Source organism: Hippopotamus amphibius, chromosome 4 (assembly GCF_030028045.1).
Source record: "Hippopotamus amphibius kiboko isolate mHipAmp2 chromosome 4, mHipAmp2.hap2, whole genome shotgun sequence".
NCBI classification, from domain to species: domain Eukaryota; kingdom Metazoa; phylum Chordata; class Mammalia; order Artiodactyla; family Hippopotamidae; genus Hippopotamus; species Hippopotamus amphibius.
The window spans coordinates 118,355,195-118,380,157 of NC_080189.1; the positions used below are offsets into that span (position 1 = coordinate 118,355,195).

Consider the following 24,963-nt stretch of genomic DNA (forward strand, 5'->3'; position numbering starts at 1 on the left):
CCCAGATCTTGGTGTATGTGGGGCCTGTGTGTCCCTTCCCTGATGAAAATCATCCTAAAAGCTGATGCGTGTTCCTCGCCTCCAGAGATGTCCGTGGTAATACGGTTCAGGAGGACTCTGGTCTCTGGCACATCTTTTGAAGATACCATCAAAAGGTGGCTCCCTCCCCGGACCGATGGTAGGAGGAGTGTCCTGGGAGGAGGCCGCCCCACATCTGGCATTAGCAGTCCCGAGAGACACTGGGACAGGCTCCTCCACCTTCCCGAGTGCCTGTGGTCCGAGACACCTTCTGAGCACCCGTCTGGTGTCCCCCGCCTCGGGGCCACACGTGTGATGTGGTGGTGCTGCGGCCCTCTCTGCAGGACCCCATGCAGCAGGGGCTATGCTGGCTTTGGGCGTAGGGGCCACAGGGTGCGGCTGGACGGCTGCGTGCCCAGGCTTCCAAAGAGGAGATTCCAGGTAGGTGCAAGTTCCTCACCGTCTCCTGTCTTAGTTCAGGAGTATTTCTTCTGATTCAGTTCAGCTGGGCACAGCAGGTGTAAGGAATTAATTGCGGATTTTTAGGCAATTTGAGATAAAGACAAACTTCTTTAAAGAAAAACTGGGAGGTGGCTTTTGGATTAAGTACTATGAGGGGGGAGTGGAGAGCTGCTTTGGGGTCAGATTTGGTTGGTTCGTTTTATATTCTGAGCCATTTAGAGTTTATCATGTTTCAGGGAGGGTTTCTTTCCAGGTCAGAGAAATTCCTTTTGGTCTGAGTCAGCCTTTCTTGCTGGCTGGTTGGAGAGTAAGTAGGAGAGGGGAGAATTGTCTTTTGTTAGGCTGGGTGAGAGCCTTAAGGATCTCCTAGGTTGGTTATTTCTTTATAAACTCTAGAAAAACATTCAGCATTTTAGTTTGCTTGAAGAGATCTCAGTTATTGCCTGAACTGCACAGGTGCGGTGGGCCGCTGAGGCTGTGGGGTGGCTCTCTGCCCTGCGGGGTCTGAGGCCCGCTGTTGATGGTTATGGGTTAGTGTTTTCCTGCAGCTTGGAATCCAGCACTGCCAGGTGCGTGGCTGGAATGAAACGCTTCTTAAATCAGTGTGTCTTTATAGGTAGCAGGGGGTAAAGCATCACTTCCTCATATTGAAGTTAGTCAAGTCTGTTAACTGGTGGGTGATATATTTTTCATTATTCTTTTTTTCCATTCTAAGCCCCCCCCCCCCAAAAAAGGCCTCTATCTTGATCAATTTTTCCTTCCACATTTGTCCCCCTGACAGATTTGTTTGATCCTCGTGCGAAAGGCAGAGTGTCAAAAAGAGCACAGCAGGAATTTTGAGGTCAGCACAGTATCTGAGCTGAAACTCCCTTTCCTCTTCTACTGTAGTTACCTGTGTGATGATCTCAGGTTAGGTTTCCTGCTCCTCAGTTTTCACATCTGCACAGGGAGCTGGAAGTGTTTCCCGTGAATAAGTGTCGTGGAAACAGTCCCTGTGCGTGAGGGGCCCTGCCGCCGGCCCCTCGTGGAGTCAGGGCAGGGATGGGGAGGCCAGGGGAGGCCCAGTGCAGGCTCCTCCCTTCAGGGCTCTGGTGGCCACCAGGCCTGGAAGGAGAAGCTTGGAGTTTGGGTGCAGAATCCTGTAGGTCCACATGGTTTTTAGGGACTCAGGCTCATATACTACCTCACACCCCTTCTCTGGGGTCTCCAGCCCATCAGGTGATAGTACTGCCCACTCCCCCTGCCCTGGGTGTCCTGATATTTACCAGGTGGTGAGCAGGGGAGAGCTTGGCTGGCCCAGGTGAGCTGTTGTCTGGTCATGGGCAGGCTGTCCAGGTGTCCCCTCACTTCTGCCCTGTCTTCCCGGCCAGTTGGTGCTGGGGCTCTGTGGGTGAGCCTGAAGGTGTTTCTGCTGGAAGTTGGAGGTGACGTTGGAAGGGTGGAGTATCTGGACGGCTTCTTTCCCCGCAGCTCACGTCGTCTAGAACCTCAGCCGGGATAACCGCGCTGTGGTTCTTGAGCGCGCTCTGAAGTCAGAGGGTCTTGACAAGGCACCTGTGTCCACCGGGTTTCTTTTGGCAGTTAGGGGAGCACAAGCTGCGTTTGTTGGTTATAGTTCCTGAGAAAGTTTTGTTGAAATGTTTTTCTTTGCCCAGTAGGGTTATTATTTTATACATATTTTCCACATTATTTATACAACAACATGGGGCTTTGTTCATTGTTCTGTGCTAAAAAGAGCAGAAGATGGCCCCTGCCTTTGGGGAATTTATCTAGAGATTAAAAAACACCACTCGTGTACAAGGACGTAGGCTATGAAGTGATGAATCTGTGGTCTAGATGAGCAGCTTGGGGTTGGAGCCCATTTCCCAGAGGGGGTGGTTGTGACCTCTGTCGGGAGAGGTGCAGACAGCTGGGTGGTTGGAGCTGTGGGGTGAAAGCATTCAGGTGTGTGGAAGGGGAGGGACCAGCATTTACTGAGCACCTGCTCTGTCTCAGACACTGCTCGGGGTGCTTGGAATGGGATCCATGGAAAGCCTGGGAAAGCAGGCTTGGAGAGAGCATTGAGTGCTTGGCCAAGGACGTTGGGGTTTAATGTTTAAGGATGTAGTGAGTCACTGGAAGTGACTCATCACAGGGCAGGGACACAATGAAACAGGTGTTTTGTGAAGATGGATGTGGTCGCAGGATCCCGATTGAGAAGAGAGGGCCCTGGAAGCAGTGAAATGCGTTAGAAGGTGATCCCATGACTGAGAACAGGAGAAGAAGGAAGGGGAAAGGAAGGGATGTGTTCACTCGTTATTTAAGGTGATACAATTATAAAATTATACATATGTGTTTATTATGGAAAATCAGAAGGTGCTGTACAGATGAGGGCTGCCCGTTGTGTGCCGCCGTTCACGCCTTTTATCTGTGCCTGCAGGTTGCACTGTCTTCAGACTAAAGATGAGATGAGACCTTCCATGATTTTCTGTGCACAGCATTTACATTGCTGTGTAGTGCTTCATTGATTGGATATACTCAGCCAATTGCTAATTGTTGGGTATGTGGTTGGTTTCCTATTCAGTATTATTGTTTCTTAAAACATCTGATTTCATGTATACATCTTGACCATGTAGACAAATATTTTAAATTCCTGGGTTAATGGTTATGATCAATTTGAAGCATTTTAATCCAAATTCTCCATCCCTGTATACCTCATGCATCCCCTAGAAACAAGACTATTCCTTTTTATAATTACTGTATACTGATCACATCCAGGAAGTTTTCCAGTTATCAGTTCTGTCACATGAAATGACAGATTCTTCGATTGTCCCAGTACTGTTTTTTGTTTGTTTTTTAAATACATTTTTCTCCAGATGCAGGATCCACTCTGTGATCATAATTGCATCCAAATATTAGACAGTGTGGATTTTTTTTTTTTAAGAGAAAACAGCACAGTTGTGTTATTCAAGGTCTCATATTCTGGACTTGTCTTGTTTCCTTGTGGTGTCATTTGACTCGCTTATCTGTCCCCTATATTTCCTGTGGAGAGGCTAGTTTTATGGCTTGATTAAGTTAAGTCCAAAGAGGATGTTGCTGCCAGTAGGAATGAAGAGAAGTTGGTTTTGGGAGAAAGATAAGAAATATAAGCTTCGTAAGTTAGACTTAAATTGGACTTGATAAAAATATTGTTATCAGTTATTTCCCAATGGACATCCTTTTATTCATTGCATTAAAATTTCCTGGCAAGCAATCAAAACAAACTCCCTGGGGAATTCAGACAGCTCCCAAAGTCATGTGCAGTGAGAGAGGTCCATGTTTGAGGCTGACAAGTCTGGAGGGCTCTCGTCCAAAAATGTAGATTTTACACTTCTCTGCAAAGAGCTTAGAGGTGAAACAACTCTGAGAAAGAGTTTGTATCTGACACTGACTGTGAATGTATATAACCATCTATATAGTCATCACAGGAATGACAAATATATATGAATGTATTCATGGTGATGGTTTTTAAGATGTAGTAACAAACATCTGTTTGATTTAAGAAGTGTTCATGGGACTTCCCTGGTGGTCCAGTGGTTAAGACTGCATACTTCCACTGCAGGGGACACAGGTTACATCCCTGGTTGGGGAACTAAGATCCCCCATGCCACACAGAGTGGCCAAAAAAAAAAGCAAAGAAAAAAAAAAAAACCCCATTAAATCATTAGCCCATGAATTTATGAGCTAAAACATAATACATAATAATACATAAATACAAAGCATTTCAGCCTTGAGAAATGTTGATTCAGTCCGACCAGGGTAGAGCCTGAGATGTGGAACTTCTGATGAGTTGTCAGGTGTTACTGATCTGGGATGGAAACCCACTCAGAGGACCACTGCTTCAAATCATGGATGAGATTTGAACTGTAGTATGATACTTAGGTGAGTGGTTTTTCAGACTTGACTTTTTAAACAGGCAAAACTTTTTTATTAAAATAAATATTTTCTAGACCTCCCCATTAGGCAAAATATTTAAAAAATGATGCTGTTGGGAAGAGATTGGGAGGAGGGGCTGTGGGAAGACAAGCGCCTGTGATGCTGTCGTTGGAAACCATCTGTGTGGGTCTGAGAAGCGGCTGGGAATGAGTCGGCAGGTCTAAGGCTCAGTCCTGGACGACAGCGTTTATTCACTGTGACTTCTAATCAGCAGCTTACGCTCTCTGAGTCTCAGATTTCTCATCTGAAAATAGCGATTAGTAAACCTCCCATCACATTAGATAATGCACACGAATGTGAAGCAGATATAACTGGTGGTTACTGCATTCTCATTCTTGCCTTGGCTCTGTCCCAAGCCAGCTCTGTGAGCTCTTGTATATGATTTCTACGAGTGGGGCAGGAATGAATGGGCAGGAATCGGGGAGTATCCATGACTCAGTTGATCTCTACGTTGTTATGAAAGTGATGTCACAGGCAGAGAGGTCAGCAGTGGGCCGATTTCCCACATTACTGGGCTAATGTGTGACCCTATGAGAGATTATGTGCTGCTTTTAATAAAGCAAAATGCCAGAAGGTTATTTCCTTGAGGTTGGAATGCACCTTTGGTTTCTGGCTGCCTTTTTCTTGTTTTTGATTGACATATTAGATGAAGCCATCCACTCTTCAAGGGAGGCAGCAGGTTTGCGGTTTGCTCTGCTGTGTTGTGGTGGTGAAGAGGTGGCATGGGCGTTGGGTGTGGTTGGGGGTAGAAAAGTAGGGGTGGGCAGCAGAGTACACTTACCACGAGGGACTGGCTAGTATTTAATGGTGAGTGAGGTCATTATGTTATTGTTGAATATCAGCTATGTTTTCTGCCTTTATTGAGAAGGCAACAAAAAAATCTGTGTAATGTTACTGCAACAAAATTGAAAATGGGTCCTGTGGTTTGAATGTTTACATGACAGGCATTTTTGAAATGGGACTGATTAAAGTAGCTAAGGTCAAAAATCGCATATACAGTAGGCCCTTCATATCTGTAATCTGTGGGTTCTGCATCTCAGATTCAATCTGATCTACAGATTTCAATTGAAAATATTTTAAAAAAAATCCTGGAAAATTCCAAAAGCAAAACTTGAACTTACCACCCGTGTGGGCAACTATTTGCATAGCACTTACATTGTATTAGGTATTATAAATCATCTAGAGATGATTTAAAGTGTCTGGGAGGATGTGGTAGGTTATCATTTTTTACAAGGGACTTGAGCACCTGTGGATTTTGGTGTCCCCAGAAGTCCTGGAACCATCCCTCCCCGCATAGGTACTGAGGGAAGACTGTACCATGTCTATCTTGAAATACCAATGATTCATTAAAAAAAAAAAAGAACTTTAGAACATATTTTAAGTGTCTTTTTTTGGTTTACGTAGATTGGAGAGATACTTACCAAAAGCATCTAGCATGAGGCATCAATCCTACTGACTGTGCTCTTCTATTGACTTTAACGAGGAAATGCATTCTATCAATATTTGTGATGTCGTTACCAATGACTTCATCTGCCCCCAGACACAGTTATCCTCGGCTCATAGGATGAATGGATGCTAACCTTGAAGCCGTGTGCCATGCCCATTATTTTAAGGAATTTTTCGAACGGTTTCTCGTCTTTTTGATTTTGAGCATTGTAATAGATGTGCAGAGTCAGACGGTTCTACCAGGATTCTTGTGAAAAAGAGCAGCGCCTCCTAGAGAGGTGGCCTCTCCCAGCTCTTGTACCCGATCCTTTCCATATTCTCCTCCGTTCGAGAGCTTATGTCCGTTCTATGTCCATTCTTCTCCTCCTCCTCCACTTCTCCTCCTTCTCGTCCTCCTCCTCCTCCTCCTTCTTTTTTTTTTTTTTGTCTGTCTTTTGACTCAACGTGGAAGATTTAACCCTGTTTCACTGCCCTGTGTGGACTTTGCCTCCCTTTTTCACAGCCACTTCTTGGATTTCTGTTTCTCTCTCTCTCTGTCACACACACATATGTACACACACACACACACACACACACACACACACACACACACACACACTTTTTAGACCTCTTTCCCCGAAAAGTGGTTATAATTTTGATTAAATATTCAGTGTTCACATTATAAAAGCTTATAGCTGAACCATGTATGATGGATACCCTGATTATTCTTCTTTCCTTCACAACTTTTGGGGTTTTCCCTGGAATGAGCAACTTTTCCCCCCCTTTGGTTGGTCATCTATGAATTTGCAGCTAATTCCATCCCAGCTCTGCCAGCTGTTAGGTAGCAGCTCAGTGTGTTTAGTTGCATTGGGTCCTCTCCCAGCCACGTCTTGGGGACGGCTCCCCATTGGACCAGCCCCCCTCCCACCCCTGGTGGGGGTCCTGGCAGTTTTCTCCTGTGTCTGCCCTCTGCTTCCTGTGCTATGCCGTCCTCATTCATGGTTATGTCTTTGTTTTGTTGGTGCACATCCTCTAGTACTCACTTGAGAAAGGGACAGAGAGGGTAATTGTTTGGAGACACTGCATTTCTAAAAATGTCCTTTTCTACCTTCACTCACACTTTACTGATAGTTCTTGGCTGAAGTCTAGAATTCTGTGTTGTAGACCATTTCTCTTAGGAATTTTGAAGTCAGTGTGCTGTAGTCATCTCAGTTTTGGTGTTGCTCTTGAGAAGGTCCAACCCCTTCTGATTTCTGAGTCCTTTTCCCTTCATTGTGGTGACTTATATTTTACTTTCTGCAAGTTTCTTCCTCCCTTCCTCCCTTCCCTTCCCTTCTTTCCCTCCCTCCCTGCCTCCTTCTTCTGGCATCTGATTCTACTAAAACCTCACCACAAACCTTTCCCAAATCTTTTTAGTGAACGTAATCTTTTCCTCTTCTGAACTCACAAAGCATTTTTATATTTCGTTTTCTTATGACTCATGGCCTGTCTTTTTAACTGTTTGTTTTATCTGATAAATCTTAATTGCTCACAGTAGGTAATGATTGTCAGTGCTTTGCACATAGTAAATACACAATTTTCTTGGATTAGCATGAATTTTCCAGCCTTAGGTTTACAAGTATATTCTCACTTGAAGATTTGACAGGATATAGACCATCGCTGTACGCCATGGTTAATGCAAGAGTAGGGTACTGTTTTATTTGCAGATGCTTTAATTGAAACTTGCATGGGCATAAAATATGCAGCGCTTGTGTGTTTCCCAGGTCACCACTCGCAAAAGCTCAGTATCTTGTTATACAGCATGGTGATGCTCTTTCTGGAGTGTGAGAGATTTCTCGAGATTCGGATGGGAGTCAGTCTTTCATTAGGACTTTCCCCGCACTGTTTCTCTTCCTGTGTCCTGGGATAGGGCGGGTATCAGCATTCTTTGCACCTTGCATCTTATCAAATCTCTGTGCTTTTATTCTAGCTGGTCATAGAAATGTTCCCTGCTTCTTCTTCCCCAGTCATCTTGGGTGAGAAGCAGTGATTCTCTGTGTGGTTTTGTCTCCCGATTTCTTCTCTGGGCTCGGATCCGTCCTGGGGAGCCTCGCTTGGTGGGGACATTTGCTACTTGGTAGCCCTCTCTCCAGCCACTTGTTGGATGAATCTTGTCTTTCATTTCATGCTCATGTGTGATGGATTTTTGTGCATCATACTGTAAACTTATTATTAGTGTTCAGTTCTTTGGTTATTTTATATGTACACATACAGTAAGTGAAATATTTTTTTAAAATCGAGTGTTGTGTCACATTTGTTTTTTAACCTAATGACAGGTCTACAGATTGTAGAATTTATGTTTTTGATATTTTTAAAAGTGGCTTGTCACAGCTTTCTGTTCAGTTACATTTCTGAGTTTGTACAGCCAGGACAGCAGTGATTTCTGCTATTATTATTTCAGACTTAGTGTAAACTACCGCAAAGTAGAATCAATGAGTATGCGCTAACATTTTTAGAAAACAGTTTTCCCTCATGGGTACTTGACTGTTCTTTGAAAATACTGCAAGTCCTCTGGGTATCGAGAGAGAATCCTGTGGATGCAGGCTGTCCTTCATCCTGAGAGACTACTCTTCCAAGGAGTTGCGTTTCTCAGTGGCCAAAAACATCCTTCCTGGTTTTTATACTCTAGCAGGAGGAGGTCATTTTCAGGTGCACTGCTCAGATCTGATTTTTTAGTGTGCTGTGCTCTGTGGAGATCACTGATGATTCCCTCTTGGAGCCTCCTCTCCAAACGGTCCTTTCCTTTCAGCACGTAGTAGTGAGTGACATTTAGTAAGCGCCAGCCTGATGAGTGCCTTGACATGGTGTTGTCATGGCTACTTGGCATAGCTGACTGTTGAATCAGGACCTCTCTGGAGGCAGGAGTCAACAACTGAATCTCAAAATTAGACAAGCCTTGACCAGATCCTCAAAGGATGAGAAGCCAAGTTTGTAGAGTATTTCAAGGAGGAGGGAGTGACCAGCGGTATCAAATTCTGCCGATAGACCAAGGAAGATGAGTCTTGAGGCCTCATTTAGCAACATGGAGGCTGTTGGTGACCTTGGTGGACAGTTCTGGGACCATGGTGAGGGGGGAGCCTGATTAGAACAGGATTATGGGAGAAGAAGAGTCTGAGACGACAGATTTTTAAAAATCTTGCTGTCAAGAGGGTCGAGGTGTGGTAGCTTGAGGGTGAAGTAGGGTCAGCAGAAGGTTTTGTACTGTTATTTTAGCATCTATAAAAATACAGTATTAACAGCTTTTAAAGGCTCAAAGTTTTCATCTCAGTACTATTTTCCATACTGTTATGGTTTTTAAAAAATTTTATTGAGGTGTAGTAGATTTATAATGTGTTAATTTCTGCTGTACACCAAAGTGATTCAGTTATGCATATATATATATATATATATACACACATTTTTAAAAAAATATTCTTTTCCATTGTTGTTTATCGTAGGATCCTGGATATAGTTCCCTGTGCTGTACAGTAGGACCTTGTTGTTTATCCGTCCTCTATATACTAGTTTGCATCATGCTGTTACGGTTTTTAGGAACATTAACAGTGAGGCTGGAGACAGAGTTCTAACCTTTCTCGGGGTGTTCTGGTCAGGAGAGGCTCTCGGGGAAGAAGATGGCTGAGGAGTCTTGATGGATGGGAGTCAGCCTGGGGGGTGGGGTGGGGCCCAGGCACTGGGTACGGCAGGGAGGGGAGCAGTTATACAGGGCACAGTGTGGGCTGTGAGAGGGGAAGTGGTGGGAGAGAGGCTGGACCTTAGCAGGTTCTCAAGTATCGATTTAAGAGGCTGAGAAATCTTTAGGAGGGAATTTATTTCAAAGGAGTAGCTCCAAATGTTATAGAGCGGCAGTAGGTTATGATCTCATATGGAAAGAGTGAGGGGGATTAAGAGGCTTTAAGAACGTGTTTTATAAGCTGCATTTTGGAGGTCAGTCTGCTTCTGTGTGCACGAAGTTGTTTTAGAAGTGAAAGCTGATATTTAGGTTGCTTAGGTCATCCTGCAGCTTGCTGGGGGGAAGCGGAGGGCGGGGTGGATCCGTGGTGAGTGGCTGAGGGTGGTGGTGAGGGGCCACCTTCTCTTTGTTCACCCCCAGGTTGCTCATTCTTCCCGGTTTCTCTTGCAGAGTTAATACCATTTGGTAAAGGAGGGGAGGAGGATCGTTTCTTGCCGGACTTTGTTCTCTAATGGCTCAGCAAGTCTAGAAATGACAAATTCTGGAGCCTGGCTGGACTCACAGCAGCGGGTTTCCTAAGAACTGTGGGTGACATGGTAACCAGGGAATTACGCAGAGTGAGGCCCAGCGAAGGAAGGGGATGCCAAGGGGTGTGTGTGTGCGTGTGTGCGCGTGTGTGTTCTACAGACTTACTCCCTGTGTTCTGGGTGAGCAGCTGATGTCAGTACTGAATCTCCTTTTAAAGATGTCTAGATGGATGAGGGTGCAGATGGGTTATTGGCGTAGTAGTTTTTATGATAATGCTTAATAACTTTTGAGAATTAGGGTCTGGACTGCTTTCTGTGCGGTTAAAAAGTGACAGGGATTGATAGTTATGGATTTTTTATGTTGTTCCATTTTAGTGATTCTTAGGCATGGCTCTGTGAAAGGTTCCCTCGGAGGGCTTCAAGAATATGGGATTCCCTGGCCCCACCCCTGGAAGGTCTGAGTCGGTAGATCTGGGTAGGGTCCAGAATCTGTACTTTAAGTATCATTAATCTTGTGCCTCCTTCATCCCAGCCTTTCCTTTTAGGAAAAAACTGTACCAGACATCACTGGTTAGGTTAGGAAAATGGAGTGTTAACTTGATTTGAACTCTTTATTAGTAAATCTGTGCTATGGATGATTTAGTAGCTAACAGCAAAAGGTATAGTTTAGTGTAAGAGAATGTTTATAGAAGTTTAAAAACAACTATGTTCTCTCTTCACCTAATTTTAGAACTTGGTTTTATGTTATCTTGTGTATCTGTGTGTGTGTGTGTATGTGTACACGCACACACACATGCACACCCCCCCCCCGCCTCCGGTAGAAGTGTGTAACACTTACAATGAAGTCTTTTTTTCTTCCTTCTCCCCCAGTCCCACCCCTAGGGATAACCATTGCAAATTACGGTATGTACTTTTGGGGATATTTCTCTATGCTCACATACAAGTGTATGTCACTTTGTTTTTACCAAAATAGACTCAAGCACACACACTGTTCTGAGCATGCTTTGTTCACTTGAGGTCTTAACATTCTTCTGCGTCAGTATGTTTAGATCTGTCTGTAGTGATTACGCTGAGCCACCAAGGCAGGCAATCTCCTTTTCTTCAGATGGGCTGTGACATGAGCTTTTCAGGTTTCCGCAGTTCCTATCACAGGAGCGTATCAGCGTCTGAACCAAAGGGATGTGTATGCATGAGTAACGCCATCATAAAAAAAGGAAAATTTGACTCCACCAAAGATAGGGAGCCACCGGCATTTTCAGTCAGTTGGGATATTGTTGATGAGGCCGATTCCTGTTCCTGGCGGGAGCTTACCCAGGGTACCTTGCTGCGTTCCCTTCTGGTGATGCTAACTTGCTGTGTATTCTTCTGTACAGGATCCAAACTACTGGATACAAGTGCATCGGCTGGAACATGGCGACGGAGGAATTCTGGATCTCGATGACATCCTCTGTGATGTGGCAGATGATAAAGACAGAGTGAGTTCAAGTCCAGGGAAGCAGCTCTGAGTGCATTTTGTGAAGGCTGGGGAGGGTGTGGGTGGGGGGAGCACCTCCTTCCCGTTTCAGACACACATACTTTAAAGAACATTTGGGCCACTCATGTTGGTATGGTTGTTTTATAATAAGTATCATGAATCTTCACTTGCTTGAACCGCAGGGTATAATGTTTTTCTCGATACCTGGGACATGATACTGGGTTTTGGACTTTTAAAATGGCAGCGTTATAAATGGAAATATCTTTAGGAGGTTTCCACGCACCTCTCCCTCCTCTCCGCCCCCCCCCCCCCCATTTTAACCAAATGTAACATCTTTCTCAACAACTCAGGCCTGTCATTACGATCGCTGTTTCCCTGTGCGACATACAGGGTTTCTGTTCTGATCCCAGTGGTGGCCCATCCCAGCATCCTCCCTGTGCGCTTGGCTTTCCGGAAGCCGCCCTTCCCTCCGTGGCTCCTCTCCAAGTGCTGTCACGCTGCAACAGCATCTTCACTGCTGGCTGTGATGGCATCACTGGCCTGTGTCCACCCTCCTATCTGTCCTCCTTGAGGGAAGGACGCAGAGGAGCCACTCAGAACATGTTAGGACTCTGTGGCAGGATGCCAGGCTCTGGGATCAGCGGATTCTTGAGTGGACAGGGTGCTGACTTGAGCAGGCTGTGGCCATGCCCCTTCATGTTTGACTTGCAGTGGAAGGCTGGGAGGGCTGGCGGCCACATCCTCATCTGTTCATCACGGCCGGTGATAGCTCAAGGTGGGCTCCGCAGCGAGGAGGTAAATCGCCCAGTGCTCACTCCTGTCCCTCTCCGGAGCGCTCCAGCCACTGGCCCCTCACCTCCCGGGCTGTGGGCTGGGAGCGCGCACCTGCTGTGTCTTAGTCACGCCTGCATTCCTGACAGTTAGCCTAGTGCCTGGCTCAGAACCAGCCTGGTGTCTTATGTGTTTTCTTGAAATCTTAAGGAAAATGAAAATTTTCAGGGTATCAGGTATTGTGTGATGTCACGGATGTTTGGTTTTCTGCTGTAGTGGTTTGTCCCCTTCACGTACCATGGGCCAGGAGCACATGGTGTCGAAAATGCAGAACTTCTCTGCTCGTTTGTGGTTTGCTGCTGTTTCTCCTGGTGTCTGTCCTCCTTGTCAGGCTCTTCCGTGAGCCAGGAATAGGGTGGCTCGCAAATCCTTTTCCTGCAATCTGCATGAAGAATGCCCTCTAGAAACTGAAATTAAGGTCATTTTACTGTGCAGCTCAGCTCCAGAGCTTAAACAACTACAGAGATTTATGAAGAATTTAAACAGGTGCCCTTTCCCAGCCATAATACTGGAAAGAGATGAGCTAATGTTGTATTGATCTTCTAATATTTCCTCCTCTCCCTTCCTCTTGCTTCTTTTCTTTTTCTTTTTCTTTCTTTGGTTGTTTTTCTTCTATAAAAGTAACACAGCTTCTTATGAGGGAAAAGAAAAAGGAAAAGTCACCCAGGACCACATTGCTGCTTAAAGCTCGTTACTGTTGCTATTTGAATGGGCTTTGCATCCTGATGCTTTTTTCCTGCAGAGACAGACTCACTCTTTTCTTCTTAAATAAAAAGGATTAAGTAGTAGCCTGCTTTCTTGGAGTTGATTATAAATACATTTCTACATTCATTAACCATAGCTATGCCGACATAGCTGCACAGTATTTTGTTTTAGGGCTTTATGTGCTCTTTCATTCTTTCTGTTTTGGATTCTTGGATTTCTGAGCAGGAAGCTGAGTGGTCTTGTGTGCGTCCTTCGCACCCAGCAGCAGTGATGAGCACTCCTGTTTCTCTCCCCCTCCCCTCCCCTCTGCTCCCCTCCCTTCCCCTCTCCTCCCCTCTTTCTTTTAATTGAAGTCTAGTTGATTTACAATGTTGTGTTATTTTCAGATATATAGCAGAGTGATTCAGTTACATGTATATTCTTTTTCAGATTCTTTTCTGTTGTAGATTATTACAAGATACTGAAAGCTGTTTGGTTTCTGATTGAGCATAGACGTAGGTTTCCCCCAGGATGGTGCCATCCTGCTTTAGGCTTCAGCCCGAGGGGTGTAGCCCCAGGCGGGCTCATGAAGCCCAGGTAACGCTCCTCCCTGCACCGCCATCAGCATTCGCACTCCAGTCACGGTTCCTGTTTTGAGTAGGTAGAGTATTGAGCTGTAGGCGTTCAGCCGTAAGATTTGGAAAAGAACTTTATACTGAGACTTAGTTTACTGCCCAGTATGTGGCCTTTTGGGTGGGTGTTTCACGTGTACTTGAAAATAATGTGGACTCTGCAGCTGTTGGATCTGTAAAGGTCAGCCAGGTTAAGGGGGTTGATGTTCTTGTTTAAATTTGGGGGCAGTTTGTTACTCAGAAGCTGAAAATAATACACTCTGCTTTCAACACAATTAACCAGTAGATCACACGTAACAACCCAGGGTAAGGTGGACTGTGTGATCTAAAACAGCTGCGTATTGCAATCTTGGGATACTCAATAAACTGTGTGTTAGATTTTTATATTCTTATGTGAATTTGATGATAAATCTACATTTTCTGGAATCTTTTATTATATATCCTATGTAGGTTAAAAAAATCTTTTAACCTGAGAAAAAGGTTTTAAATATTACTAAGGGAAATAAGTTTTCAGACAATTTTGTATCATGTAGATTAATCTCGATTTTCAAATCGAAAAACGGTAGAGGGTACAAGGTACCACTAACTAAAATAGTTTTTAAATCATTGTTTTATTCAGAAATATTTAAATATGTGTATGCATATAATTAAATTTTTGAAGGAGCATTTTAAAGGACCAAATTTTAAGGTATAACTGTGAAAATATAATTAATCCAGAACCCCAGCACCCAGATTCACCGGTGTTGTTGGACGCATTATGCAAAGTGAGGGATTGTGTGTAGTGAGTTGTCTGGCTTTTTTCCATGGTTCTGAAATTTGATTCTGGTTTAATCACCCTGGAGTGTTTTCAACTTTTTTTTGGCAGTTTCTCTGACTAAGGATCTTGACACCTATTTTGCTTTTAGGTTAGAAGCATTCTCCTGAACAATAAAATTCCTCTTTGAAAACATGTTCTGTTTTATGAAACTGCTCTGGGCACCTGCATTTGATACCCTGCTCTCCCCCAAAGGTGCTCTTTCTGCTCACAAACTGTGAAAACAAGTCTCCAATGGCCCTGCCCGCCTGTCAGTCTCTGTAAGAGGGAAAACCCTCTCAGAGATACAGATATATATATATATATATTTTTTTAAATTAATTTATTTTTTATTTATTGGCTGCATTGGGTCTTAGTTGCTACGTGCAGGCTTTCTGTAGTTGCGGGAGAGGGGGCTACTCTTGTTGCGGAGCACAGGCTGTAGGCATGTGGGCTTCAGTACTTGAGGCTTGCGGGCTCAATAGTTATGGCTCACGGGATATAGAGCATAGGCTCAGTAGTTGTGGCGCACGGGCTTAGTTGCTCCACGGCATGTGGGATCTTCCTGGACCAGGGCTTGAACCCGTGTCCCCTGCATTGGCAGGTGGATTCTCAACCACTGCACCACCAGGGAAGCCCAGAGATACAGATTTTATACCTGGTCCCTGAATTTGTAAAATTATGAAAAAATATCTTTTAATAGAGGGAAGTGAGGATTAAGAGGCAGTAATTCAAATGATGGCAGGAGAAAATTGAAGGATCTGTTTAGCTATAATTTTTCTCATTATCTTTTGGTTATTAGAGTTCAGCTTGCAGCACTGAGGAATTTTTCATTTAGTGCCAATACGAGCCCAGTTCCAGGGTTTACCCAGGTGTATTCAAAATGGTGTGAGTGTGGGTTGTCTTGTGTTCTTGGAGTAGGTTTGATTTTCTAAGACGTAGAATATTCTAGGTCTGCTTTGGGCATGAAGACGTGCCCTGCTGGTTCGTCCCTTCTGGCCATTGCTGCTTCCAGGCTGGGGGCAGAGGCAGCCGGCCCGTGGCCGGTCTGTTTACTCTCAGGATCTGAGCCTCCGTCTTCTCATCGACATTCTGCCACGTTGTGAAAAGCTGAAGTGGGTTTCACGCCATCCCCAGCACTGTTTACAGCAGCTGTAGTGAGAACCTTCCTGAGTGCTGCGCTGTGTTCTGTCCGAATGTCTTCCCGGTTTGCTCTTCATTATTTACAATTTACTACCCGTGAGCCTCTCTCGGTGCTCCGTCCCTCCCGTCATCCCCTCTGTGAACTGCAGTAAACCTAGTACACAGATGACAGAGTCAAAACCCTGGACATTCACATCTGCCTCCAGGGTGCACCTTACACTGACTGTAGCGTGGAAACAGGTTTCTGGGGGAAGTGACCAGCATGCAAGAGTCGGTGGGGTGGTGGGGTGGAAGGATGCTTTTAGGGGGGCGTGATCAGCAAGAAGAGAGTCCTTTTGTCTCTCACAGCACTGTCTTCTTTTATGTCTTCTGTGCTCAAGGTGAGGTAAGCTGTGGTATCAGGCATTTCCTGTGTCGCAATGGGGTGTAATTCTGTTTTGACCTAGGATGATGTCATGCGTGTTCTGTTTTGGTGATGAGCTTGGGAAATAATCTTCCACTATCAGTTTCTTGCTTTTCGTAGGAAGGGTTGGATGGGATAGCAAGGTAAACTCTTTGAAGAGTTTGTATGTTTAGAGTGGGGTCCAGGCACGGTGAAGGGTTGTTGTGGAGACTGTTGGCTGCTGCTTGTTGGAAGGAAGCCAGGATTCTCTGGGGGACAGTCTGGTCAGTGTCCTCACGAAGAAGAATGTTGAGAAAAGGAAACTTTTAAAATGTATTGGGATTGTGGGCAACTCCCACATGTTGTTGAAAGTTAGCACAGGGGCACTTATGGAATAGACAAGTCAAGGTTGCAATGTCCAACCGGAGCTGAGTGCCCCTCCCCCTACCTAAAGGTTAGGTAGAGAATTTTTTCAAACCAGGGTGCCCGAATAATAATAGCAATTTAAAAGATAGCACATATAATAATTTCCTTTGAAAGAAAAGACTTTTAGTCTTTTTAGTTAATTTCACCTTTTTGCTGAGCACCTGTTGTGGGCCAGTCATTGTGCTTGGTGCTGTGATACATTGTTGAACAAAAGTAGCCATGGTTCCTGCCTTCTTGGGGCTTAGGATCTCTTGTGAGAGTCAGTGCTGCTGATAGGTAATGATTCTGAGGAAAAGGAACGGTCCTGTGAAAGATGTGACCAAGCTGAGGGTGAAGCAAGACTTGCCTTAAAAAATGCGACCAAGCGGGGAATCTGAAGGACAGCCAGGTGAGGACGAGGGATGTTAGGTGATCAGATTTACATGTGAGAAATATCCCCAGCTGAGTGTGTCAAGAATGAATGGGCAGGAGGCAGAGTGGACACCGGGCGATGTGTGTGTGTGTGTGTGTGTGTGTGTGTGTGTGTGTGTGTGTGTTTGTGGCGGGGGGGGGGCAGTTTGTGGGCTTCGTGGGAGGTGGGAGACGGATGGAGGTTGGACCAGGTGGAGAAGTGGGGAGTGGGTCGATCTGAGGTGGTTTAATAGGTAAATGTGACGGGGTGGGGGTCATTCCCCGAGGCGGGGAGTGTTGGGGTGGGGATGACTTGGGACCTGGGTGGGAGATCAGGATTCAGCCCTGACTTTAGTCAGTTGGGGTGCCTTGGAGGTGTTAGGCAGTTGGATATTTAGAACAGAAGTGCAGAGAAATGTGTGAATCTGATATAATTCTGTGAAAAAATCAGATTAAAACAACATTCAAAATATGGTTTAATTTTAGTGGAAATCATTCTGTACATAGGAAAGGGTTTAAACTACTGATTGAAAACAAGTTATCTCTGAGGATGGCGTGGGTGGATAACTGGGATATTGTTACTCTCTGGTTTTTAATTTCTCCATAATTTTCCTTCTGCCTAGTTCCAATATGACAAGAGCATTAGGCAGTTCTAAATTTAGGTTAGAATAGAAACTTTTTTTTTTAAACTTTAGTATGAATTGGCACAGGTAAGGAATGATTTAAAGAGTTTGCTAACTTGGAATTGAAATCATTTGTATAAATAGATTTCATTTAACTAGATGACTTGATTAATTTCCTCCTAAATGGATTTATTTTAGATAGATTCTAAAGAAGGACGTATTTAAATTAAATGCCAAGTAGAGCACTAAATGGCTAATTAATTAACTCAAAGGGATTATTTCCCAACATTTACGTGTTTCATGAGTGCCGATCCGCCCACAGCTCATCACTTTGTGGGTGGATGGGAGTGAAGGGCCAGGTGTCGCAGAGGTGGTGGTGGTGAGGGGTGTTAGCTGAAGGGAACAGAAAAGGGGGCCTGGCCCTTGCAGGGCTTCTCGGAAGCAGTAGGAGCTTTGGAGGTGGGCGCTGCCTGTCGAGTCTTGGCTGGGGGAAGCTGTGAGGCGTTTGCTTGGCTGGGGCCACCCAGTGAGTCAGGCGGAGGGAGGTCAGTTATGTGAATCCTAGGCTGGAGCTTGGTTTCCTGATCTGCTGCACGTTGCTTTTCTGTGGCTTCATCCGCGAGGGGCATCTTGTATTGGGGGTGGGGGTGGGGTGGGGGGTAAGAGCCCCCACTGCCCGTGTCTGAATCCTGGCCCCACAGCTTCTTTTTACCTTATGTGCTTTGCCAAAGTACTTAATCTCTCTCACCCCCGTTTTCCCATCTCTACATGGAGAATAGTGATTGTACTTACCTCGTAGGCTTGTATTAGTTTACGTTTAAACCTGAGAACTTATGTCAGGGTGTCAGCCTTGTGCTTGGCAAAAATAAGACCCCAGGAAATGATAACAACTGTCACCATCGTTGGTCACTGTTGTTGCCACCATCAGTGAACTAGCAGAACTATTCATTCTTTAAATACCGCTTTCTAACGATCTAAAAACAAACATACAAGCCAGGCTACCTTAGGTATTTATTTTATAAAATGAATTTCTATAGATATTTATTTTCATTTGCTTCTTTTTATATAGTTCTATCAATTTGAAGAGCGCTTGGTACAAATAGGTGCTCAGTAATATTATTTGAGAGGAGAAATATGTTGTTTTCTGCATCTTTAGAATTTGAGGATTCCTAGTATGCTATCAGAACCTGAACCAGAAAGGAAGCAAAGGTCGCAGTTTTGACTTTTAGTATTTACTGAAAACCAAACCAAATGAAACCCAGAGTCTTCACATCAAAAGCAAAGGCAGCAAAAGCAAAACTATACAAGTGGGACTACATCAAATTAAAAAGCTTCTGCTGAGCAAAGGAATCTACCAATATTAGGAAAAGGCATCCTACAGAATGGGAGAAAATATTTGGAAACCATCTATCTGATAATGTCCAAAATATATAAAGAACTCAAAAAACTAAAAAAACCAATTGGATTAGATACTGGACGGAGGAACTGAATAGACATTTTCCCAAAAAAGACACAGAAAATGACCAACAGGTACTTGGAAATGTGCTCAACATGACTGATCACCAGGAAGACAGAACTCAAAACCACAGCATCACGTCACACCTGTAAGAATAGCTGTTACCAAAAGACAGGAGACAACAAGTGTTGGAGGGGGTGTGGAGGGAAGGGAGGCTATGTTCATTGTTTGCGGGGATGTAAAGTGGCGCAGCTGCAATGGAAAACAGTATTTAAGTTTCTCAAAAAATCAAAACTAGAACTACCAGAGGATCCAGCAATCCTTCCTCTGGCTATTTATGCAAAGAAAATGAGAATACTATCTTGAAAAGATATCTGCCTTCCCATATTCATTGAAGTATTATTCACAGTTGCCAAGATATGGAAACAACCCAAGTGTCCATCCACAGGTGAATGGATAAAGACACACACACACACACACACACATACACACACACACACACGAGAACAGTACTCAGCTGTAAGGAGGAAGGAAGTCCTGTCATTTGGGACAACATGGATGGACAACCTTAGGGAGTTTATGCTAAGTGAAATGTCAGAGAAAGACAAATATGTATTGTATGATCTCACTTATATATGGAATCTAAAAAAGCCAAACCCATAGAAAGAGAGATTATAATAATGGTGGTTAACAGCGGCTGAAGGGTGGGAGAAGAGGGGTGCTGTTGGTTAAAGGGTACACATTTAAGATGACTAAGTTCTGGGGATGTAATGAACAGCATAGTGATTAGAGTTAGTAACTACTGTATTACATGCTTCAGAGTTGCTGAGAGAGTAGATTTTAAATGTTCTCACTACAAAAAAGATATGGTAGTTATGTGCTGTGATGCAGGTGTTAGCTAATACTAAGGTGGTAATCATTTTGCAGTATAATCAGTGCATCAGATCCACAGTTTGTACACCTTAACCTTACACAGAGGTATATGTCAGTTACATCTCAATTAAAGCTGGGGGGCAGGGGGAAGGAAGGCCTTGTTTACAGTTTTAAAATATTACTTGGCCAACACTGACAGTTCTCCAGAAAACAGCGCATCTCAAAACAAGTACGCCAGAATAAATGCTATGAAAAGCTGTTTTACAATAACTTTCATCTTTTAAAATGTTTAGCCTAGGTTTTCCTTTCTCTCCTATCTAGAGTGAAATCTATAAAGTTCAACTTTTTGTGTATATAATAAACTGTTATCACAAAAAGGAAAAGGAGAAAAGTAGATGACTGTTGGTTTCTGCCTCATTAATATTTTCTGAATAATTTTGGAGAAGTAATTATAAATGATGAACAAGATCCTTCCATTCATTCAATTATTCATAAAGGATAGAAATCCTGTAGAGAGGAGCAGGTGTCCGTCCCCGTATCCCCCCCCCCCCCCCCATTTTAGAGTAAAAGAGGAGGACAATAGGAAGAGTTTGGATCCTTTGATCCTCTTATAACTCCAAAATAAGTCAACTAATAAAACTGACTTATGTGCTACACACTGTAGCAGGATACGGCTGTAACTTTGTATCAGCCCTGGGAATTGGATGGATGTTAGTGTGCTCCGTTTGGGAAGAGGGAGAACCGAATATGCTTTCTGAACCTGCAGACCTCTTTCACTTCTTTGGGCTCCTGTTTGGCTCCAGGAAACAAACATTTTAATTGTTGTTTGGGGTTGGAGAAAGAGGCTAGTTTAGCTAGTAAAATGTATTGATTTTAACTACTGTATTTAATTTTGTCAGATTACTTATATGTAATCTTACATGAATGTTTTTTAAAATGCCAAGAGGTTAGTGTCATGTATAATTGTATCACAGTTGTCACAATTATCACAATTATTGATACCCCATGTTCATGTATCAGACTAAAATTACAGCATGTGTCTGAGCAAAGGTTAAGCAGACCTTATAAGTTTGCTCATTCCTTCATTCATTTCATCCTTCTGACATTCATTCAATAAATGCTTTTCAGTCTCTAATATACTGGAGAAACAGCTGGAAGTGCTGAGGGTTTATTGGTGGTGGGGGTGTCCTCTTATCTCACAGAGCTCTCCTTGCAGTGAGGAAAAGCAACTCTGAAGGCAGTGAGTCTGGGCTGCCCTAGAGCATAGGGGGGTGTGACAGCTGTCAGGAGACAGGAGGGCTAATTTCAGTGGATGAGAAGCAGCCAGATCTGGGAACAGCTGGAGGAGGCAGTGGCAGCAGCATGTACAGCAACCTGAAGTGGAAAAAAGGTTCGTGGTTCTGAAGGGAATGAGTGTGGCTGGGAGACAGTGGCAGATGGCAGAGGGGAACTGGGTGGGGTTGGGGAGGAAGGGGGGGGTGTTATTAAGGACTGTATTAATCAATTTGAGATATGCTACTAAATGCAATAAAAAGCCCTTAAACTGTCAAATTGAGAAGTGACATAATTAGAGGTATATTTTTAGAAGGTTGCTTTGGGAAGAATGCATTATAGACATGAGGAATGAGGGCATAAAGGTGTGTCGAGGATGATTTTAGAGTCTTAACTGGAGCAAGGGGAGGTGCTGTTGAGGTTCCATTTCATTTAAGTGCAAGATGTTGGGGTTGGAGACAGTCAAGTCTCCTTCCTATTGAGACACTGAACTGATTTTGCAATGCCTTTGAGACACCCAAGCAGAGATGTCAAGTAGGTCATTGGACATATAATTCTGAAGCTCAAGGGAAAGATTGGAGTTGGAGATGTGAATTTGGAAATCGCTACTGTATAGAATAGATGATATTTAAAGGCATGTGACAAATAGTGTTTCCACATGGCAAAAATTTGCAATTATTCTAACCTAGTCATCTTTATTGGTTCTTGCAAGGGCGCACACCCTTGGCTTAATACTTGCCTTCACGGTGATGGAAAATCCTAATAACATTTTAATTAGGAAATTAGTGTTAAAATGTGGAAAAGGAACTCCTTAAGTTCTTCTGAGTCAAACCATTTGAATGAGAGTATCACGAGATTTCGATTTTGAGGAAAACAACTGAGTATAAAAGGCTATAAAGAGACAGCTCAGGGAGATTACCCCTCAGACATGAGGCAGTGGTAGTATTATTTCTAAGATGTGCACAGAAAAATCACTCTCAGAAAGCCATGAGAAATTTGTGAGTGCTGTAACCACTTGAGCTTAGATGGCAAGCACCTGACTGCCACCCAGGAAAGAGCTTATTTAATATAATAGGCATATAGTAAAACCCCACCTGGAACAGGGGAATCCTAGAATCTGAATCCCATATTTCAGAATTCTGAGACCCTGCATTGGAATGCCTAATTGACTGCTTAGTTTCTTACAAAATATTAAGCAACACTTCTTTTTAAGGGGACAGTCAAATGGTGACTGTCCTCAGGCATTTTGTTGTTACCAGTAGTGTGTAGGGTCCGCAGAGATTTCTCAGTTCTAGAAACTTGAGACTGAAACCTAGCTTTTTTTAAATTTAGCCTTAGACGTGTTTATTGAGCATCCATTCCATTCCAGGCAGAACCTGAGATGTTGAAGGAAACAGGAAGTGCCTGCCCCTCGGGATCTGTTGTAAAACAAGAAGATGAAAGTGCTAACAAACTGTTTTTCATCTAAAACACTTTTGTTCCATGTTCTAGAATTTGGTTATCTCTTTTTTTCTTAGTCTAATTTAAAGTAATTCCAAGTACTTTTCAAGCAAGAAATGGTCCATATGTAGGTGGGAATATTCAGGCTGGATAAATTAGGAGGTATGTTCAGCCTCCAGGCCAGAAGTGCTTCTAATCCCTCGAGGTCCAGTGGTTAGGACTCGGTGCTTTCACTGCCGAGGGTCCAGGTTCGATTCGTGGTCCAGGTTTGATCCCTCGTTGGGGCACTAAGATCCCACAAGCTGCATAGCACAGCCAAAAGTGGGGAGTGGGTTGGGGGAGACTTTCCCTCTCCCAGAAAGGCAGTCTTAAGGTAAAGATAATTCTACCTTCAACTGACATAGCAGATCACTGTTTAATATTGTCCCCTTTAAAATTCCTGTACTTCTATGATTTATCAGCTAGATATTCTGGTATAGGCTAATGTTTGATTATGTAGTTTAGGCAGTTACATAGTTTCTTTAATGATTGGTATGTGTGTGTTTTTACAGATAATGGTGGTATGCCACTTGTTACAAAAATAAACTCTTAGGCTTATGAGCTAAATTTAAAAATATCACCTTGACTGTACTTCCTTTCAACCCTTGGGTTAGCCTGTGTGTGTCCCAAAGCATTGAGTTTTGTGGGGCTCTAGTATTAATAGTACCATGAGTATTAATTGTGTTGTGAGTATCAGTAGTATTCAGTACTCACTACAAAATGGAGTTCTCTCATTTCTCCGCTGCCTTCTTTTCCTGCCCCTCCCTCACACTCAGCCTCATTCAGTTAGTCCTGAGGTCAACTGAATGAATGATGCTCTTGCTGCCTTTGGAAAGGACATAAAACACCCTCCTCACCTTTCTGGGACAGAGGACGGGTGTCCCAGACTCCTATTTCATTTTTCTCGTGAGTATCTTGTCTTATACTTTTCTGAGTAAAAGTATTCGAGCATCGGATCATTCCACTTCTTATTCACTGGGAGAAGAGAGTGTTCGAGGAGTTTAGAAAATACTCCTGCTAAGTAAGAGGGCTCCTGCTTTGAAGTCGGGGTTGGGACTCCATCCTGTCTATTTTGGCAAGGAATGAGTTAAAGAGACTTCTTTGAGCCTGCTGTGTGTACTCACACCCTGCTGACAGCAAGGTGTGTTGCTACACCCCGTGTCCCTCCCGACAGCTACCCCTGGCCTGTTTAACTGGTGAAGGCTGTTTTCGTTTGGTGCAGTGGAGCTGTATTCCTGGTCTCCCTGCCGTATACAGAGTTCTCGTGTCCATGGAGGGTCACTTATATGAAAAGGGTTCTGTCTTATATTTCCTACCTGTTTCTAATTTGTTGCCCTTTCTAGAGGACTGAGCAAAACACAGGTTGTGCATCTGGGTTTTGGGGACTGTTCATCTGGGGATCATTTTTTTTTTTCTGTAGTTAGTTTTGGAACCTGAGTCACTGTGAATTTTGCCTTTCTAATGGATTGAGATGGCAGACAGGTTGACAAGGAAACCTGCGAAGAGGTATTACTCCTTTTCTAGAACCTCTCGGAAGGATTCAGTGAAGGCGCTGAGGCTTGCAAGGTCATTGAACCTCAAAAGAGCCACTTCAGAAACCAGCAAAAGGCAGGTTGGTACAGAAATTTCTGATCCCTTTAACTTTCCTTTGGAGTTGAAAGTAGTTGAAACTTTTGGGAAAAGTTTCTTGATTAATTTGAACATTCCTTTGAAGTTTCAAAAACATGTGACACCTTCTGTGCCGTCAGTTGGTTTGTGGATGTTTATTATTTATTTGGGTGTATGTTTGTTCATTTTTACATGGGTTTAAATTACTCTGTTTCACAACACAGAGTCGTAATGTTATCAGAAGATTCTGATTCCTAATATAAATTATTCTCCTAAAAGCTTGTTTTAATGAGGACCCTCATGTTACTCAAACATCTCACTGAAAGGATTAGTTGACTTTTGTGCATAAATGAAATATTAGAATAAAAGCAAATTAATGTTAATATAATTTCGTAGGATTATTGTTCCATAGGACTGTGTGGAATTAAACTGATTTTTTTCTAAAAAATAGTTGGAGGCTACTGCATGGAAATATAAGTGATAGGAAGTGATTCTGGCTGTGTGCTTTCCTGTTGTTTTGTTTTACTATCTCTGTGTTGAGTATGTAACTTGAGGCTGTTCAAACAGCAGTAATACATAACATGTTTTTTAGTGGTATTGTCTGCTAGAAATGAAAAGAGTCCTCTTCTTAATAGTAACATTTTTGGGGCTCCTTTTCAGTTACCAAACAGCAATAATTGGTGAAAAGTCAACTCGCATCTCACATAGAATGTGATTTTTGTTTTTCCTTTTATCATTTATTTTTGGACAGGTGCCATGGGTTACGTGTGCCTCCCAGTGGCCTTTTGGTGGAATGTTTATT

The 24,963-nt window shown here is 43.5% G+C and overlaps 1 protein-coding gene across 22 annotated transcripts in view; it reads left to right on the forward strand.

Moving 5' to 3' along the window:
- Positions 1–24,963, forward strand: part of PARD3 (par-3 family cell polarity regulator) — a 608,396-nt gene that overhangs the window by 92,014 nt on the left and 491,419 nt on the right. For 18 of the 22 annotated variants that reach the window (XM_057730270.1, XM_057730268.1, XM_057730263.1 and 15 more), the window contains exon 2: positions 11,469–11,570. In XM_057730270.1, the coding sequence (XP_057586253.1) occupies positions 11,469–11,570 (102 nt within the window). Of the gene's footprint in view, positions 1–237; positions 460–11,468; positions 11,571–21,160; positions 21,193–23,759; positions 24,166–24,963 lie in introns of those variants that run through there. The other 4 variants (XM_057730274.1, XM_057730280.1, XM_057730275.1 and 1 more) reach the window with 4 other exon arrangements.